The sequence below is a fragment of the Melozone crissalis genome, unplaced genomic scaffold, assembly GCF_028551555.1.
Source record: "Melozone crissalis strain CALT ecotype California unplaced genomic scaffold, PUWL_Pcris_2 ptg000042l_1, whole genome shotgun sequence".
NCBI lineage: Eukaryota > Metazoa > Chordata > Aves > Passeriformes > Passerellidae > Melozone > Melozone crissalis.
The window spans coordinates 21081793-21102330 of NW_026535820.1; the positions used below are offsets into that span (position 1 = coordinate 21081793).

General features: G+C 37.4%; 1 protein-coding gene across 1 annotated transcript in view; it reads left to right on the forward strand.

Moving 5' to 3' along the window:
• Positions 1–20538, forward strand: part of PTPRM (protein tyrosine phosphatase receptor type M) — a 438824-nt gene that overhangs the window by 140038 nt on the left and 278248 nt on the right. The window contains exons 4-5 of the mRNA XM_054284774.1: positions 6334–6412; positions 9381–9496. Of these exons, the coding sequence (XP_054140749.1) occupies positions 6334–6412; positions 9381–9496 (195 nt within the window). The remainder of the gene's footprint in view (positions 1–6333; positions 6413–9380; positions 9497–20538) is intronic.

Sequence of the window (20538 nt, forward strand, 5' to 3'; positions counted from 1 at the left end):
CTCCACAGAGATGAGATTTACCCTTCACCATTCTGACACATTCCCCTGTAAATTGGGAGTTTGGGGAATAAGAAGCAGCAGATCAAACCTAACTTTTAAAATCTGGACTTAAGCATACATTTGTTTCATAACCTGCTTTGTACGTGTTTGGCTTGGAGTTTGGCTCATGCAGGGTACTTAAATCCTCATCTAGGACGGAGCATTAAGCTTCTTGTGCAGTGAAAGTCAGGCTCATGTTCTCGTGTGTTGCATTCAACTGCACACATACAGTTCCTGAACTGTGCTTTGAACTCCAAAGAAACTTTGAAATGCATATTGCATTTTGAAAAACAACCTGTGTCAGGCATCTTAAATAGCTCTTCTTCATTGACTTATGTGCTTTGGGAATAACTATTTTGAGAAAGATGCACCAGGGCAAACCACATACCTAAATTTAAAAACCTCCAGCAATCTAAAAATGGTCACAAGTATGGAGGCATGCATTTTTTTTGTCACAGACACAAGACTCTGTTGTTTGCTCCTGTCCCTTGTTCCTAAACCAGAAAAGCATTTGGGCCTTCTGTAGAGAAGTGAAAGACAGCAACTGGTTTAAAAACAGAAAGAGAATAATAAGATTTAACAAGCCTTAATGCCAGGAGTTCAGTTTTCAGACTGGCTTGCTTGTTTCTTTGTGGTCTCAGATTGACAGCAGCCACCAAAATGTTGTTTCATGTGCTTGAGTGCAGGTGTGAGGGCCATGTGGTAGACATGTAGGAGTGGGAGGTGGGGAGGGACGTGGCATGGAGCAAATTCCCAGCCAGGGAGGCCTGAACACAATTCAGGTAGCCCACATCAATAAGCTGTGATGGACCTCTGTGGGGCCTGGGAAAGGACCAGGTCAAGAACCTCCCTCCTCATGGTTTTGATGAGAAAGCAGTTGCTACTGTTGTGATAAGGGAGGTAGTCCTAGGATGAATCAGAAAGGGGGGAAGAATTGAACCCACAGGGTACAAGCCAATTTTCTGGACAGAATGGTTCCCAATGCCAGTACAGTCAGAGCAAGGTGCTCTGTGCTGTAAAGCAGAGCAGGCAGAGAGGAGAGTGCAGTGTGTGATGCAGCACTGCCTGCTCACTGGGGAGGCAGGGGGGCAGGATTGCAGCCTGAGTTTAAGCAGCTTTCTTGGTACTCCTTTCTCTTTCTTGTTTTTGCAAAGTGCTATTTTTAAATCGTGTGAAGGACGCTGTTTATATTTGGTACAATCCACCTTTTGACTGAAAGTGTTGTAATTTTGCAGCAACAAAGGCAGGAATTTACAGAGTGAGGTTGTGTGGCAACAAAACCTGTTTATTTCTATTGTTCTTTGGAACAAACGAGTTATCTTGAGTCGCACATTTTCAGCAGTAAGCATTTATGTTGGTGAGCAGACCCCCTTTCTTTGTTCATATGTAGCAAGGGGAAGTGGCAGGAATGAAAAGCTAATTTTGCTCTTCAGTGAAGCAGGGAGGATCAGGGACAGTGCAGTGCTAAGCTGCTTCCCTGGTTCCTGTTTGGCAGGCGTGCTGCGGGGAGAATGGTGTAAAACAGCTCTCAGGGCAGTGTTCAGCAGTTTTTCCTGAGCAAATGAATTCTGTGTTTTAACCAGTTGTTTCCGGACTGATAAGGTGGTGGAATAATAGGCAAAAAAATCTGAGGACTGCCCAGTCTGACGTTACTGGAGTGTTTTCTCTGTTTTGACTGGAGTCTTTTGTATTGCCTGCAGGTGTTGCATCAGCCATGAGAAAAGGCTAAGTTTGGAGGTGGCGGTAAAAAAGTTTATGTTTACAGACCAAGCTACTTTTCAAATGGAAAATTATGGAGAAAATTAGATGTGAAATAAGTTTCTAGGTTTCACTCCTAGTGAATTTACTAAGGAAACTGATCCAGATTTGTGAAGAATCTTGACATCCCTATTGTAAGGTTTTCAAGGCTACCAGAAGTGTTTCTCAGGTCTCTCTCTCACAGTGTGTAGCACTGTTACTTGGACTTTAAGAAACCTGAAACCTTGATCCTACGTAGGATCAAATTACTTTTTTAATTTAAAAAGGGAAAATGCTTAGTTAGGCACATATTTGAGCCCATAATCTTCAGTCATCAACTCATATAAAATACTGAATTTGTATACAGCAATTGATAGTATTTCACAGCCTGTGAACCGAAGAGGGTTATTTTGCTATACTTGGAATAAACTGTCATGCTCATACAATCATAGCGATTTAAGTTGGAAGGGACCTTAAAGATCATCTAGCTGCAAATTCCTGCTATGGCTGGGGCACCTTCCATAAAACCAGGTTTCTCAGAGCTCCATCCAACCTATATTTGAACACTTCCAAGGGTGTGGGGCTCAGTTTCTCTGGTAAACCTATGCCAGTGCTTCACCACCCTCAAAGTAAAGGTTTTCTTACTTATATCTAATCTAAACCTATTCTCTTTCAGTTCAAAGTCATTGCCCTTTGTCATATCACTATGTCCCCTTGTGAAAAGTCCCTTTTCAGCTTTCCTGTAGGTCCCTTTTAGGTACTGAAAGGCCCTAGAAAGATCTTCAGTATGTATATGTGGTTATAGATGCACCTGTAATGTGATATCTCATAATGAGACAAAGTTGAATGGAGCTCTGAACAGTCTGGTCTAGTGAAAGGTGTCCCTGCCCGTGACAAAGGGATTGGAACTAGATGACCTTTAAGGTCCCTTCCAACCCAAACCATTCTGTGATCCTGTGATCCCTGGAGCCTTCTCTTCTTGAAGCTGAATGACCCCAGGTGTCTAAGCCTCTTCATAGCGGAGGTGCTCCATCCCTCTGACGATCTTTGTGGCCCTTCTCTGAACTTCCTTCAACAGGGTTTCTACCCTCCTTGGGGGCCCCAGAGCTGGATGCAGTACTCCAGGTGGGGTCTCACTGAAATGGAGTAGAGGGAGAAAATCATTTGCCTTGACCTTTTGGCCATGCCTGTTTTCATCCAGCCCAGGATGCAATTGGCTTTCTGGGCTGCAAGTGCATGTGGCTGGGTCATTTTGACCTTCTCATCCAGCAGCACTCTCAAGTCCTTCTCCTCAGGTCAGCTGTCATTCCATTCTGACCAGTCTGTATTTGTGCATATTTTTTCTTCTATATATGAATCAGTGTCTTTCTTTGACAGTGGTATGTCACTACTGGCTTTACTGCCTCTTTCTGTTTACTAAAAATGGCGTATTCCATGTCAGAAGGGAGTAAAAGTTAGTCATTAAAGTTGGTATCAGTTTGGCTATTGCTTTTAATGGAAGCATGATTTAACTGACAGTATTTCAATTTGTGATACTTTTCTTTGGAACATACTGTCTTTAATGTCAATAATTGTAATTCAGTTGTATGTCCAACTGGCATTTTCTTGATACGCTGCCTGGCTTTTTTTTTGTGGAATGACACTTTTGGTATTTTGTCTAGAGATACAGCAGGGTATTTCAGATCAGTTGTTGAGTTTTTCTCTGCTGTTGACATTGGCAGTTCTGATTCAGTTGCTTCAAGGTTGTGGTCTCTGCCTGTGAACTGAAGGAATGGGAATCTACAAGGTTTTTTTGGCTGTGAGTAGATTGCAGTACTGAGGCGCTTAAAGCCTCCCAGTGAACCTGTAGCGAAGCTCTCCCATTAAGAATTATAGAAATTATTTTTTGATCTATGGATATTGCACGTTTTCTAAAGCTCAGATTATTGGTCTTGCTGGAAGTGAGGTAGTTGTTAAGAAAAGACACTCCTATGCAGCATTTTAAAAAATAGTTAAGTCTCTGTTATATGGCAGTAGCATTTCTAGCAGAAGTCTTCTGACTGGTTTGTCTGGCTGCTCCACAGGTGTGCATGTGACAGTTCCTCAGGATATTTTTTAGAATTTAGCATATCTGAAAGTTGAGAACTTGAAAAAATACTTTACTCAGCAGTGATGGGGTCATGGATCCAGGTAGGCCTTTCAGGTGGCTTTGTGCAGCTGCTCTTATGCTGAGTGTTCCATAAGAAAGAGAGGGTTGGTTTTTAGGGTTTTTTTTACGTTATATTTCAATAAAACCCAGAAAGTTAGTTGTTAATGTATTTTTCTTCTTAAGAGAAGAAAACTCAAAGCCACTAGGAAATACAGGAAACAAAACAGTAACTGTCCCCAGCCCTCTGCGTTTTTAGAGGCAGATCTTTGCATGCACACCTAGATTCAGTTGTCTCAGGAACATACTTTGTGGCAGCATATTTTCCTAGGAAATTTTTCCATCATTACTTAGACCTGGTTGTCTGCTCCCTGTTCTCCACTACTGTGTTGGAATGTTCCTGCCTCAACTGCAGGTTTCTGAGGCTATGCTGTGGTTCTCATACCCTGTGGTCTTTCAGATGTTCTCATTTGCAAATAGCTCAGTTGCTCTTCAGGACATGGAGCAATCTCTGCCTTTTTTCAAGGGCCTCAGCATTATTGCTTTTTTTCAGAGCTTATAGCACAGATGAAGAATGTGTAATTTCTTTTGTCATGTTTCTTAATAGAGAGAAATTATTCTTCTTTTTTCAAAGTACAGTGGCTGTAAACAGGAGCTGCATTCTTGGGTCTTGCACTGCTGTTAAAACTTAGAGTTACTTAGTGCACATCACCTCTCTATTTCCTTTTCAAGGCTATTAAGATGAGGGTAATAATCATGGTTAGCAAAGTTATTTCAGGTCTCTGAATGCAGGTTATTCTTTGAGTCTTTGCTTTTTTATTATTTAAGAACTTCTTCCCAGGATAGTTAAGACCAATTCTGTCAGGACATTTTCTACTTTTTAGGAAAGAGATCCTTTGAAATTTTGAATGGTGTTGCTCTCGATGTTCTACTAAATGCTGGGAGCCAAATCCATACCCTGTTCAGCCTGTTGCTGTGGATCAATAATACCAACTTCAAGAGTCAGTAGAGTGCCATCTGGCATTTAGAAAGCCAACTGAGCAACCCTTTTCTTGAAAAATTTGTTTCTGAAAAATTTCTTTGGCTGCATTTGGATGTTTCTTATCGACATTGTGTTTTTTTTCTTGCTGCATGATTCATGTAGTGGCAACACTGGCGCTTTAGGTTGAAATTTTGTGTAGACAGGAGGCAGAATGAATCAAGTATTTTTTTCCTTTTCAGCCATGTGGACTTAAGGCCATATTTACAGCAATTTTATTCCAGTGAGACTGGGAGGGAGAGATGGACAGAGGTTAGGAAGAAGAAATCTGGGAGAGAACAACAGATCGGTGTCCATAGGTAGAGCAGTGAAAAACAAGGGAGAAGGCAGAGGCAGAAGGGCATGAAGGTTTTTCTCACTGCAAGGTTTGTTGTAAAATCAGAAATGGTGTTCTGAGATTGTTTATTCAACATCAGGAAATTGTGATCTATTATGGAGCTGTATGTTATCCTCATAACATCTTTGCATTCTGTATCATTCAGTAAAGGGGTATGGTATGTAGTGTGATCATCTGTTCCAAGGTTGAGTACAGCATATGTATGAAAAATGGTTTCTGAACTTTGTCTTCCTCAGGGTGATTCCTGAGATCAGTTACACAAGGCAATTAGAGTTAACTTCCCAAGCCAAAGTGAAGTATTAAAAAAAAATAAAAATCACAACCTGGATTTTAGCATGAGCTTCTCGAGCATTGGTGTGGAAATGTACCTGCTAACATTACTGGCATATTTTCTTCTATTCCATATAAACATTCTTGGGATGTTCAAAGCTAAGGCTGCCAAACTTTGGAGAGGTTTACTTTAGAGTGTACTCAGCTCAAATGATGAGAACGGTCCGTTTATTTTGTGACCTATTTATAGCCATTAAACAAACCGTGGCAAATGGATCTGCTTTGCTTAATTCACTGCAATTGGTGGACGATTAAGAGGCATGCAAAATACATTCCTGAAAATAGGTATGTTTGTGGCTGATACCCTGAAATTTCTGTGTACTGCAAAATTGTAATGTTTAAAATAAAAGCTGTTCATTTTGCAAGACAAAGACTTGAAAGTACAGTACTGCTCTTAAAACTTAAGGCATTTATTAGATAACTCCTTTGGCAGGCCAAAGGAGTTATCTAATAAATGACCAATTGGAGAGATTGGTTATTTCTACTGTGAGCTATATGCGATCCTGCTTGCAAATCTCCAAAAATGATGTAAATGCGAAAAAATGTCATTTCAGTTCTGATTAATTTTTATGATAAGAGCAACACGTTTTGAGGGTTTTATGATGGTGTTTTGTTTTCCAGATGTTCATAACGTATTGAACGAGTTTGTGTTTTTCCAATTGTAGACTATTTTTATATTCCCTGTGTTCCAAAGATGCTAACTGAAATTCTCTTTCTGCTTCTCAGGTTGTTTTTGAAGTGGTTACTTCAGGTCTCTCTGGATATGTGGCTATTGATGAAGTGAAAGTTCTAGGACATCCATGTAGTAAGTACCTATCTTGTGTTGTAAAGCCAGATCCCCTAAAATAAATGTGCTGCTATGCTTTGATAAATGTGGAGCAAAAGATAAGGAAAACATCAGAAAACAATGTCACTGCCAAAAGTACAGGCTGAGTATATGTATGGAGTGTTGCTAAACATGACATCATTGTACCTTACTGTCTTTAAAGACATCTTGGCTATGTGCTCCTTGTGTGCAGCACTTAGCATGAGTCCCAAACCCAAACTGGCTCACATGGCAGCTTCCTTAGAAAAAAATCACCAAATCATCATGATTCTGTGATTCTAAGATTTGTTGATGAGTTTGCTGTCTGCATCAAAAATTCAGTGCAGCCACAAGCTGAGACATTGGTGAGAACAGATGAACAGCCCAACAGTTGACTATATGTAATTATTTTTTCCAAGGCTTAGAAGGAAGAAGCCTCAGCTGGCTGGGGACTGAGGCTTTGCTAAACAAGGTTACTCAGGGTACTTCTCAACGTTCATGGCTCGGTTTCTGTGCTGTTTTACTTCTTCATGCTTCAGATATATTTCTTTATCTCATTGTTAAGGATATGTTATAGTTAACAGTTAATTATCCTCAAATGTCAATTCAAACCTTGTAAATTAAGCTTTAATATGGTAATCCAGATATTATTAAATACTTAAATAAAACATTACTTCACATGTATGCTGTTTGTTAGATAAGGTATATTAAGATCATACATGAAATAGGAGGTTTTGGTCAGTCATTACTGACCTAATGACTGAGTGGGGAAGAAGACACCGACTTCTGTGTGATTGTTCCTCTTATATTGTGCTTGCATGCATTTGTTGCAGCTTTTAAGTAAGAGCTGTGATTCCAAATAAAAAGTGCTCTATCAGTTAGTATCAAAGCACCTCATAAAAATGGTTTTAGTGTTAATGGCAGGAAGACACGCACGTTTCTTCAAATAGAGAGACAGTTATGCAGCATCAGCAGCTGTTATTTCTGAGTCACTTATTTCTAATAAACACTGCAGGCTCTCATGTTGTTAGAAAGTATAGAGGTGCTTCTGCACTTTGAATTTATATCCTTGGTTCAGGTAGGATAAGTCTGAAGCAGCATTTTAGCAGCTTAAAAATTTTTTTTTATACAGATCTTGAGAGGTTTGATGTTTGCGTTTGTACCAATCATTCCCAAAACCTGCAAATAATTCTTGGTAATGTGAAGACTGAGTTATAGCCCATAGCATGTAGAGTTCTGACATGACAGTATTGAAATGCAAAAGCTTTAATGAAAAGTTCTTTGATGAAGTAATTAAAATGTTAGAAATTAAGACATCAAACCAGTTAAATTGTCTAAAGAAAATTGAAAAAGTGTGAAAATTGAAATAAAACTACTCTAAAACTTTGTAAAGCTCATGATGATTTCTGTATATTCCCAGAAAAATAGTTCTGGAATTATTAACTCTTTAAACAAAATTGAAATTGGAGAAATATTTGATAGACAGTTGCCTGGGTAGTACAAACAAAGACCAAGCAGAAAGCAGATTGTAGGCACATAGAAACTAAAGGCATGGGTTGTGATAGATGGGCAAGTTTTTGTATGTGTGTGTGTTTGTTTTTAAAACCCAATGATCTTCTCCACTTAGGCCATACTTCGTAATTCAGAAAACTTAGTTTTTTAGAGTTAAGAAGACCAAGGAAACAGTAAAATAAAAGGGGTAAAAGCAAACTTTAAAAAAAACTGACAGGTGAGAAATGGGGAACCATACTGAAGAATTTTACTAGATATTCTCACATTATAGTTTCATAGGCAAGGAAGTGGATAATATTGGCCTAAACTCTGTCTGCCCTAATTGGAGAATGTTTAAAGAAAAAAAAAGGCTGTATTTGTATTAAATTTGTCATAAGGATAGTTACAGAAATATTTAATCCCATATTTAGGTATTAATTGGAGCTATTTTATTCCATCTCCTCCTTCTTATGCTCTCTTGCACTGGATGTTTGGCAACTTTTCATGAAGCGATCTATTTATAAATTCCTTAAAAATACAATTTCTCCCAGTAATAAGGGTTTTTAAGAAAATATCATCAACTCTTTAAGTGGTCGTAATGCTCTGCTAGAAAATAGGTATTTAGTTTGCCAGTCTACTGCTAGTACTAAGGTTTTGATGTTGAAAAGCAATGTTCAAAGCCTGGTTTATCTATTAGTGTACACAGTGCAAGAAGTCTGCTTGTCTGTAGTAGGCTTTGAGTAGGTTGGGGAATATTGTGCTTTAAATGATAGGTTTTCTGTATCAAATATCTATTTTTTTATTACATGCTTGATTCTTTTTAGTAAAACAAAAATAGACTTACTTTTTTACTTCAGTGCAAATAATTGTTCAAATATCAATTTCAGCTTGCTTGTAGGTATATTGCTTTAGTTTTCACTGGTTTTTTTTTCTCTTTCTAAATGACAAGCATTGGTATGGAGAATGTGTTGTGTTTTGGGTTTTTTTCTTCAGTGCTGTTGAGAAGCATTGTGCTTAGAGAATGCAGCTGTAGTTGGTGAGGAGTGTTATGTTAGTATTGCACCTGTTTGGTGGGCTGCATTTCTAAAGAATCTCTTCTATAGACTGTACTTTGCTAAGAAGAAAAACCTGTTCCCCTGATAACATCATTTCTTACTGGCTTGTCTAGTTGGTAGGTTAATAATAGGTTTATCTTCAAAACATTATTAGTTTCCAATATGATCTTTTCTAATAGATTGTTATTACAAGAAGGATGCTGAGCTGAGGTAATTTACACAGCAGGAACAATTACACAGCACCCTTCTATTCTGCTTTTTGCAAGCCACCGGAGTAGACTGACCTAGAATCTAATGTGTAGATTTGATTGTTCAGTGACTTGAACCTTTTAAAGCAGAGCTGTTTCATTTGCTTGGTGAATTTTTTTTATAGCCAGTACTTTGTTCCTGCATAACTTTAACACTTGCATCTTGTCCAACAGCAAAAACTCCCCATTTCTTGCGCCTTCAGAGTGTGGAAGTCAATGCAGGACAGTTTGCTACTTTTCAATGCACTGCCAATGGTGGAACAGACTCAAGCGACAGACTTTGGTTACAGGTAATTTATCTTTTTCCTAATGCACTGATATCTGGAGAGAGGAGAGAGTCTGAAAGGAATGTAAAACTTGAAAAATTATGGGCTGTCAATTTCATCAATATTAGATTTTATATTGCCTTTGAACTGCTCTGTGCTTGGTTTTCTTTTGTAGAAAGTGCTACTGGGAGGTTTTCTTGCTTTGTTTCAGTGGAATTCCTTACTAAAAATAAAGATACTGTTTTCCTTACGTGTGGCAATTTTGAGTAAAGGCTAAATCCCCAAGGAACAACAGGTTATTTTCTAACAATGTCTGTGCTGGCTAACTGCAGTATTATGCATAATGATTTTCTTGGCTTACCTCTATCTGTTCAGTATTTTCAGCTAAAATTGCATTTTTACAGTTAGGTATAGAGAAGACCATGTATAACAGTCAAATCTGATCTTCTGTATTACTGAGCCAAAGGATATTACTTACGTTCATTGAGTCCATTGTTTTTTACTTAATCAATAATGTAGCTTCTAGATGGTTGTCAGATCTCAATTTAAAGTGTCTCCAAATAATTTTCTTTCAATAAAGATAGCATTCCCTTATTCATAGGTATCAAAAACAATAGCCTGGTATCAAAACCATGCTTTTTTTGCTTCATCTCTTTTAATAATGAGGGTGGAAGTTTAACGGCTCTGTTGCTGCCATTATTACACAGTTGTTCCCTACAGCAAGCAATAGTGAGTGTTTGTACAGCAGCATCCAGATTCCAGTGATTTCTATTCATGAAAACCAACATGCTAGAACTGAGACTTTGTGAGAAGGAAGTAAGGACAATCGAAATAAGTGAAGCAATGTCAGAGAAGTTCAGTCAGATGAAGCTGCAGTACATGGAGAAAGAGGAATAGATGAAATTGGCAGTGGTAACAGATGGGACCTAGAAATGAAATCCTCTATTTATGCTTTTAAACAATTTCAGGCTTTTACTATAGTTAACCTTTTCCATTGCATTTGCATTTTGTGAATTATTTAAGTATGTCAGGGTAAACAACCAAGTAGTTACAAAAAATCTAACACAAAAAGAAAATTAAAATCACTTGAAAAGCAAAGCCTCATATTTATCTGTATATGAATGATGAATTCTTAAGTGTGTTTAGGAAGAGCCTGATCAAATGCATTGAAGGCAATGAAGAGGTACTTTGGTTTTCTTTTTTGGGATTACGTGGGTATTTCCAATCACTTGCTGATACAAGGCTGATATTTTTCTAGTGCTCCAGCACCTTAAAGACAGTATTACTGTTGAATTGGTAGAATTAGACTACTCTCTTTCTGAAGCCATCATGATTTTTTTGAAAGAATTATTTTTCTATTTATGAAAGGGTTTAGCATATGTGGGAAAATAACAGGTTGCTATTTCATGAGTTATATTCTTTCTAGTACCTTTGAACTTTGATGTAATGCTCTCCTTTGCTACTAAAACTGAAGGTGGAATTCAGTATAAGGAAATCCTCGTTCCATTCAGTTTTTCGAAATGCTTCGGGACAGTACCATTTCCCCTTTATTTTTTTTCACAGAATTTAGGACACCCATAAATTCTTTAGCAGAATGTAATTTATTGTAGAAATACCCTTCTAGACCTTATGTAATACAAAAGTACTTTATTAACAGCATGGTAATTCCAAAATATCTGAGCTTAGTTGAGTTGATTCCTTGTTTATACATGATTAGGAGATTTTTTTTTTTTCTATATGAAGGATAAGAAAGTAATAACAGACTTCTAGAGGAATTCTATCTTCCTACAGGGCCACTGTTTATTTATTCTGCCTGTACAACTATAGGTCCCCCTGGTAATCAGCCTAAGGTTGTGCAAATTCCAGGTGTGACTTTGCATAAGAATGTTTTAGAAGTTGACAGGATCTCCTGGATAGCTTGGATTTATTTTTGCACTTGTTTGCCAGTTTCCACAGATGTCTGCTGCAACTTGCAGTGAGACTGATCAAACAGCTCCATGTGTGGGTGCTGCAAAGTGAGGCTATGGGAGGACAGTTCCCTACAGGGTCAGCTGTATCTTAGCACATTAGGAAATCATTAATGGGCAACAGATCCCAGCCCTTGCAGCTCTCCATTCATACCTCACTCTCTGGTTTTGTGGTGTGGTGTTGAGGAATTTTGTATATGCCTGTGTATGACATCCCCTGGCACTGCAGCAGGACTGTGAGTGCAGCACAGCTATCAGTAACAGCTGTCAGAAAACATGGAAACATCTTCTACATCATATGACTCGTTAAATGGATCTTGAAGATCCATGTGTTCACAGTAGCACTAAACCAAATATTCAACTATAAAACATCTTAATAAAATACATTCTTATATAAACTAGAGCCAGAATAATATGAACACTGTTCCCTGGGATCACTTATGCTGGCACTCGGGTAAGAGGGATTCAGGTTTTAGTGGCACTGCAAACAAATCATGCAATCTCTGTGATATGCTTAGTTTGTTCACCAGTAAGACTAAGCCTTTTCTACTATCCTTCTGGTGGTCTGTTTCATTACACCAATAAAACCTTAAGGGTACATAATAGTAAATAAATAATAAATACAGTTGAGTGATATTATCAGGGGCTTTTCAGCATTTCTGCCATGTAAGTCATATCAGGAGACCTAATCTGTTTGGATTTGTCAATTTCAGAATACCATGAAATAATTTGCTCCCAAATGATTTCCAGTACCTGTCATTTTTTTTCAGATTCACGTTGTTAGTCTGAAGCGCAGGTAAATTGCCAGGATGAAATCACAAACACGCTGAATTCAGTGACATTTCTGCAGTTTCCAATAGTGGCAGGATTTCACTACTGTACTTCTGACTCTTATTTAGTACCTCTCTGCTTCTGTGCAGCAGAGTTCAAGTTTAGAGGTACACATTTATGTGATGAACAAATTCTTTACATTTTACAGTCTGCTGGACTGTGAGAGCTATATGTTCTTTAAAACAAGTAAATAGTTGTGAGCTGGTTTGTTACTTTAGTCTCCATGTCTTTCCTAAGTACTTGTTGGAATCAGCATACGTGTTCTAAGTCTAGTAATGCCCAGGCCTTGGAGCTGTCCTAAGTGAAATCTATAAATCGTACTTCACTTCCCTCGGTTGTTTTTTTTTTTCCTTTCTCTTTTTAAGTCTTTTCCTCTCTTATTCCCTTTGGAACATGAAGTCTGTTAATTTATGGAGTATTGTAGAACTTTCTACAATTGAAAGGGCCTGCAGGGAATCACGATTCATATGTTAGCTGCCCAAATTAGACCACTGAGGCATGAAATTTGTTTCATGATGCTGTGATCAGTATTTACTCTTTTGGGAAAGGGAAGACAGAAAGCTGTTTACCTACTGCATAGTGCAGAAAAACATTTTTCCTCATTCCACTAGGCAGCCATTCTCCCTAGTTCTTGAGCTATGATTGTAAGCTTGTCAGATAATCTGACAGCAAATTGTGAGTATTTTCACTGATACCACTTCAGGTTAAATTCAAATGAAAGGACTCAAGAAAACCATGTAGTAAAACCATCATACAAGTTTGTTTTTGTCATTGTAATGAGTGTCTGGTTAATAAGGTCATTGATTAAATTGTATGTTTATGAATTCACATCTCCACTAGCTTATATTCTTAACGTAAACATACCTTAAAGATACATCTGAATTTCTACAATTAAAAGATGTGTCTTATCTGCTTACATTTTCTTTTTTCACATCTGTGAACAGCACAAGTTATTGCTAGTATGTGATGATTCTTTCTCTCCTATTGAATGGTTGAGCAAAAATGTCATTCCTCTGCTCCCAGTGTGGGAAAGAAATGAACAGGTGCAACACTGAACTGTTACTGGTCAAATGAAAGCAGCTGAGACAGTCTTCTGAAAAGCCTCTTAGAGTCCAGTAACTTGGCATAGGAAGCACAACTCTGAATTATAGGAGAGAGGGTGTAGAATTCGTTTTTGGAAGTACACTGCACCAAAAGCATGTTATTGACTTGCAAGGAATTGGCTTGGTTTTCCATAGCTTCCAAGGGCTGTCTCCTTCTCTTCATTTTCCCGTCCTCATCTGCTGCTCCTGGTTATTTGCAGTGGGTTGGTTCAGTTGCCTCTGTGTGCTGCTTGTTCTTAGAATGAGCTACAGTATGATTTACAGGAAATTGCTGTCAAGTCATACCCAGATATAATGAAATTCCATTTTAATATCAAACACAATCTTTTGGTATTGCAATTGCATTTTTCAGACATGTGCTTTGACTCGATGTGAGTAGCCTTTCTTGAGACAGCTTCCTCAAAGAGTGGAAAGCTGTAGCTGATGAAAAAGAGAGGTCATCACTTCACTGCAGTAATTTATTTTTCCTGACTTTATTCTAAAACACGGTTGAAATATAAATAGTTACTTTAAAATGTTTTTCTCAGACACGTAAATTGTATTGCAGAAATAGAGAACTAAAAGTAGAAATTTGTGAGGGTGAGCAGATAACAATAGGATCTCAGGATATGTCTGACAGCTATAGTAAGCAGCATCATCAGATTTACCAGTAGCAAGAGACTAATGGATATTTTTTTGATGAAAGGGTAGAGGGTGAAATCTTTCATACCTTGGTTTATGCATGCAGGATGTGTTCTACTTCATTTGCAGCCAAGAAACTAAGAACAGTATCACTTTAATGGCCAATCTCTATTCTACCTTATGTAAATAGTTATTTCCTGGATTTGGCTTTTCTTTTAGTCTTTCTTGAAAGCTGTCTTTCACCCTATTCAGTGCATTTTTTTTTAATCCTCAGTAATCTTTGGCTGAAGGTGTGAAGACTATGAGAGATTTTATTCATCTGTATACAAAACTACCTGTATGCATTATTTATTACTTTTTCAAAGGAAGAAATATAGTCCTGTGTCAGAGGGAGTTCTGGAAAGCAAATTGTTTTCCTCAGGAATACAAACGTACCCAAATGACAGATATCAAAAACATCCTTGTAAGAATGTAGAACAAGTGAAGTTACTCTTTGCAGATGATGAAAATCAAATAGATTTATAGGATATACAAAATTGTCTCTGTGTGGGCATGTGCTCATTTATGTAAATTATATGCATATGCATACAGTAACCCAGAAGGTGAACGAAGCTCTGGACTTCCATAAGAAGTTTTTCTTGTGCTGTATACTCTTAGACTTTCCCATAATTATAATTTTCATAGCCAAGTTTTGAAGCACTTGAGGAAAAAAAATGCTTTGGCCATTTTGATAGTGAAGCATCAATTCAACTGTTAAATCATACGTCTGTCTTATAACTTGGTAACACAAACAGGTCGAACTTTTGATGTAAACTGTACAATGAGATAGGCCTAAAGATGTTCTTTTGAATATTCAAATATTTGTTGTTTTATGAATAGGTGTGTTTGTGTACTACAGGAGTGCACAAGACCATTTTTCCTCCTGCTCATCAATAGTTCAGTCTTACAAGACTGGTCAAACCACCCTGTGCAGTGCAAATTGTCTGGAGTCCATTGCCTTGAGAAGAGCTTTAATGACGTCAGCTGAAGATTTTGCCAAGATTGCAACATGCATCCTGAAGCATGTGCCTCCTGATGTGTTTTAAGTAGATAGCCTGAGATGATTTTTTTGTTAGAAGAACAATTAATTTCCTATAGGAAGGGACACTATACGTTACTGTATAGGTGAAAGGTAAATCTTTAATTATTTTTTTTAAATTCTGGTGATTATTTAATATTATTTCCAGGTTTTGGAATGTTAATTTCTTTGTGTCCCCCTTGCCACTCATGTATATATTTAGTGCTTTTTTCCCAGTAGATATTCAGTATTTTCTATTAATTGTCATTAATTAGTTTTAGGTTTTTTTCAGTAATTGTGCAGTAACCTTACCATATGGCAGAAAACATCTGTGAACAACAGAGTGTGATATATATTGTGTTTGTGTATTGTGTTAGTGTGTTTGTGTTAGGCAGTGTCTAAGGAGCTGTGTCTTTGGTAAAGCCCTCGTTATCTGCCTTACATATGAATTATCTGATGCATATAATACACTTTTTTACATGGGCTTACTGGTTTTATTCTTGTCTGAATATAGGTTTGACTAATGCTTCTCTGATGCTAATATTTCTCTTACAGTATCTTTAATTATTAGCAATGCCAGAAACTAGGAGAAATTAATTAATTGTGGACTGTTAACGATAAATCCCAGTGAACATATGCAAGAAGCAAAATGTTATATTGAAATTGATCTATCTGTGAAGTGTTTTGATTTCGATGAGGTTTGGAGGTGGCAGAAATCTTTGAGTCTAGTGATTTTATTAGTCATCTGTGTGCAGGTGAATGTGTTGGGAGTGTGGTGGGCATGCCCATTAAAGGTGGCTTTCCCCCTTGGACACCAAGTTTTCTGTTATAGTTTAGCTTCAGCAGCACTAAGTGGTACAGCAGCAGGCACTGTGTGCTCTTCCCTTATATGATGAGCAGTGAAGGGCACAGCTGGAAAAAGTCAAATGCTTGATGGTGGAGCAGCTATTCTGAATTTACAGCTTTCCATTACTTGTATGACATGGTGCCACTGTAACAGTGGAGCCAGAAATAAGCCTTATATTCTCTCCTGGGAAACACTGAACAATCTGACCAGCAAAGCTGCTCTACAGGCTATGCCTCCCAATCCACCCAGACTGCAATGCATGGCACAAAAAAACCATATGTTGGTAACCATGAGGAAATGTCAGTGAATTTGTTATTGATACTAAAATAATTTGGATAGGGTAGGTGGAAGAATAAATGTCACTTCTATCATCTTGTACCAGCCCCATCATTCCTGAATGGTCTGGAAGTGTTACCCAAAATAGTTGAATTCTGGTGAAAATACTTAAAAGTTGTGAATATTACTCAAAAAAGTTATATTACTCAAAAGCCTTAAATCTGGAACCCTTCAGGTCTATAAGCACAAGAGACCATGTCAGTAGTGATGCCAAAAAAGAAACTTAGGGAATGTAAGCAAATCTGATTATTTTATTAAAAACCCTAAAACCCTAAGCCACCCTTGATGCAGTAGGAAAAAAGTAGAGTAGATAGAGGGGAAGATATGCTTTCCTCTGCAGTGGTGCTGGTCATCCATCAGGTTGCAAGTTGCGATAATGGGTGATGTTCTCCAAAGGCCTTCCTTTGTCACCCGTCTAGCAGAGGTGGAGTTTGCTTTGCCAAGAGTGTGCTTGTGACACTGAAATATGCACTTGGTATCCAACTGGTATAGCCAAGTGTTCCTGCTTATGAAGGTAATGTGGGGTCTGAATTTTTTAATAGAGGCATTAAAGTTTGAAAAAGCATTTTTCTCACAAAAATAGTGTCCCTTATCTGCTGTCTTTTTGGTAATCTTCCATATCCAGAAGAGATTTGAGAGAAGGAAACCTGAAGCATTCATAAACTGTAGAAGTTTTTCTTTTAGAGGTACGCTGTAAACTCTCTTAAATGCACTGGGACCTTCATTATGGACAACAGTGCAAAACCTTAAGAGACCAGGGGAAAGCTTGGCAAAGTTTGTTTGCAAGTAACCTGAACAATGATGGAATTTTGATCTTCTGCATTTGCATATTATATCTATAGTGTCAGAAGTACCATGCAAGAGAGCTGTTACTGTTTTTGTATTACAAGGATGATACAAAACATGAACTCTGTATAAAAAACTTCTGGTAACAGGTAATAATAGTTCTTATTTCTTCCTTTTCTCCCTGTTTTTGATATGTATCTCAGGTATACAGAAGCTACCAAATATTAATAAATTGACTACATACATTGATTTGCAGAAAATTTGCTTATCTGCAGACAAGTACGTACATAGGTTAGAGGGGATACACGTAAACCTTTCCCTTCTTCCACCCCCATGTATATATCTTCTCATCTGATGAAGTGACCCATAAGAAGAGTTATTCTGAGATTACCTTTATCAGTCAAACCTTTTGGAAATTCTTGTCTGATTTTAAAAATGAAGCAACTCAAGGGTTCAGTTTTCAAGAAGCTCATTGTGATGTGTTAGTCTTCCAGTTACTCTGGAGTGTTAAATAATAAAATGGTGACTAGCAGACATAAGATAGTGAAACAGTTGACCTGTGCCACAGAGGGCTGGTTAAATTCAGCTTTCCTTTCAAGAGTGCAGGATGTTGGCCTGTTTCTGGATCCTGAAGACTGCCTTGATATGAAGCACTGTTCAGCAGCAGATGAATCACTTAAGGACATGCAAGAATTAGGGAACAGATAAAATAAATTCACTAAGTTTTCTGTGCTATGCTGGACCTTTGAGAGGAAGAAGCAATGACCTTTACCATGAATGCTGTAGGTAAAATGTGCAAACTTAGTGCTGGGAGGAAGGTATCTTGTTCAAATTGGAGTTCAGGTGAGGCTTTTTTTTTTAATAAAGAATAAAGGCTGTTGAAGCTGTTTTGAGGCAAGGAAAACCAAAGTCAAGTTTAAATCCAAGGAGACCATGATGGGAAGGAAACAGACCACTGGGGAAGGTGAGTGTTGGGTGTGGGAGCTGTTAAACTGTGACTTGATTAGTGTGATTGTCTCAGTAATTAAGACTGAAACACCTCCAGCCAAAGCCCTCTATATCAGCTTCTTGTTACATGAACCAACTTGTGCCTTAATTTCTACTGATTATTGCTGCTATGGTTCTTTTTAGTCAAATTGCACTGACAAGATTGAGAGGTTTATTACAGCTTTCTTTACTCTGTTTTCACCATTCATTCCTCCCATTTGGAAGAATCTATCCAGGAGGCAGTAGCTGAGCCCATAATGATTTGTCATCCTCAGATCTGTGTGTGTCTCCTTTATTGGCTGCTTCTTCCTTACCTGTTTGGTAGGACTCCATGTTGCTTTGGCTTTGCCTGCTGTTCTGCTTGTTTTAAACTTTGCAATAGACTTCAGGCTGGCCCCACCACTTGCATGTTGGAGTTTTTTCTTCCCATGCTGCCTTTCTTCCCCACATTAACACTTTTGAAGTGAAGGAAATGTGAGGCATGAATGCACTGGTTTTTAAATCTCCTGTTATGTAGTTGCCTAGAAAAGGCAGACAAAGACCAGCATTACTAGGCTTTGTGTAGTGTGTACCAATGAAAATTAAACTAATGAGCTCTGCTTCCTCATTTTCTCCTCATCACTTTGCTGGTTTCTGGCCTCTCCATAAGCCTGACATCTGCAGAATGCCAAGCCTCAGAGTATTTAAATTCCTGTATATGTTCACTTCAGTTTTTAGCAAGGTGTTCATCCTAGGTCTTGGAATTTTAAACACAAACAGGAGGATGATAAGTACTAAGTGTTGTGTACTTCAAAGAATTAAAATACAGCATTAGAGTAAATGACTTTATAAGTAGGACTGTGAGTTCAACAAAATGCATGGTAGATACATGGATCATTGCCATAATTTTTATTCAAGTATTAAACTCCCTGTTAGATAGATATTTTCTGGTACTTTGTTTTCTCCAGATGTTTCTGAGGCTGTAGTTTTCTGCAACTCATTTTGTATTCTATTGTGTGCTATTAAAAATGAATGGAAAGAAGATTTGTGATTTTACATATTTTGTGAGCACTGGCGAATTGTTAGAGGAGATAAACTCTTCTTAGCTGCTCTGGAATTTAAAGTAAAAATAAGAAATAGACTGAACAGGAGTTGAGTTTTTGGATTTATTTTTCTTACTTCTAAAATGTCTATGTAATAACAGATTTTCTCCTGTCAGAATGATACAACATAATTTCAGTATATGAGTAGGGAGTAACTGCTTTGGTTAAATTACAAAGAGTTTAATGACTCCAGAAAATACATTGTCTTTGTTTACTTTCTGTGTTTGTAACTGTGTCTTCAAATAGATGTCAGTGCTTCATTTTTGATGTGATTACTCAATGTGTAACTTAAATAGTATTTTATGATGCAACCTGAAAACTCCAGCCAATATTTAGGTTTAGTCATAATAAACAGGGACTTCTGGAGGCCTGTGTGATTTGAAGAAAAGGCTCAGTTATCAAACATTAAATTACTGAAAGGAGAAGCCTTTCTTGAAAGGTAAAATAATAATAATAGCTTGCTTGAATGCCCATTAGTTACACCTGCAGAGAGCAATTCCATCTCATAGCAGAATAATTCTGAATAGGACAGTAATCATCTTTTTCCATCTTGGCCTTATTACTTGAATGAAATAGAGCTGTTAACTTAGACAGATGGAATAAATACTGGATAATCACAGGATGTGTGATGACTCTAATCTAGACTGACAAAAGTTGTCTTGGTTATGAACGTGAATCTAGAAATTCAGAGGTAGCCATCTTAGTTACTGGAATTACCTGAACTCTGCAAAGTAATATTCCTGAGGTATTAATTACTATTTGATTTAGATTTTATACACATTTTAAACAAAAATTGCTTCTGGCCTTGGTGGTTTTATTTGAGATCCCGCTGGTGTAACTCTAATCACAATTTTATAAATGTGTGTATTTGGAAGTGGGATAATACAAACCCTTTCTTCTGTTAAAAGTATAAAAAGCTGTCTAATCTACCCATATGGACAGAGGGTGACTGATGTTTCCTTTTAACTCTCTCACAAAATTGTTGATACTTGCCTTGAGAGTGATTATCACTGCTAGTGCTGGATGTAACATCCCAGAAGTTCAATGCCTTTGAATTGCTGCTACATTTTTGTTAAAAGTATTTCTGAAAGGTTTAATATATAGATTGTTGCTGCTAAATTGCTGTTCATTTAAAAGACTTGGAGTTAGTTCATTGCGTAGAAGAGCCAGTAAGTGTAATTTAAATAACTATAACCTATTTTTTTTCATTCTAACTTGCCTAAAATGGAAAAATAGCATGCATTTTAACAATGCTTTTAGCTGTCTGTATATGCATTTAATATGTTGGTACTAGGAATATGGGTTTTTCAAGCTGTGTAAAGCCTGAAGTTAAATTAGGCTTATTTTTATATCCCCATATATTAAATAACTTGTTTTTAATAGAAAATTTATTCTTAGAAGTGACTTACCAGTTATATATTTTTATTAGTTGCCTTAAATGGCATTTCT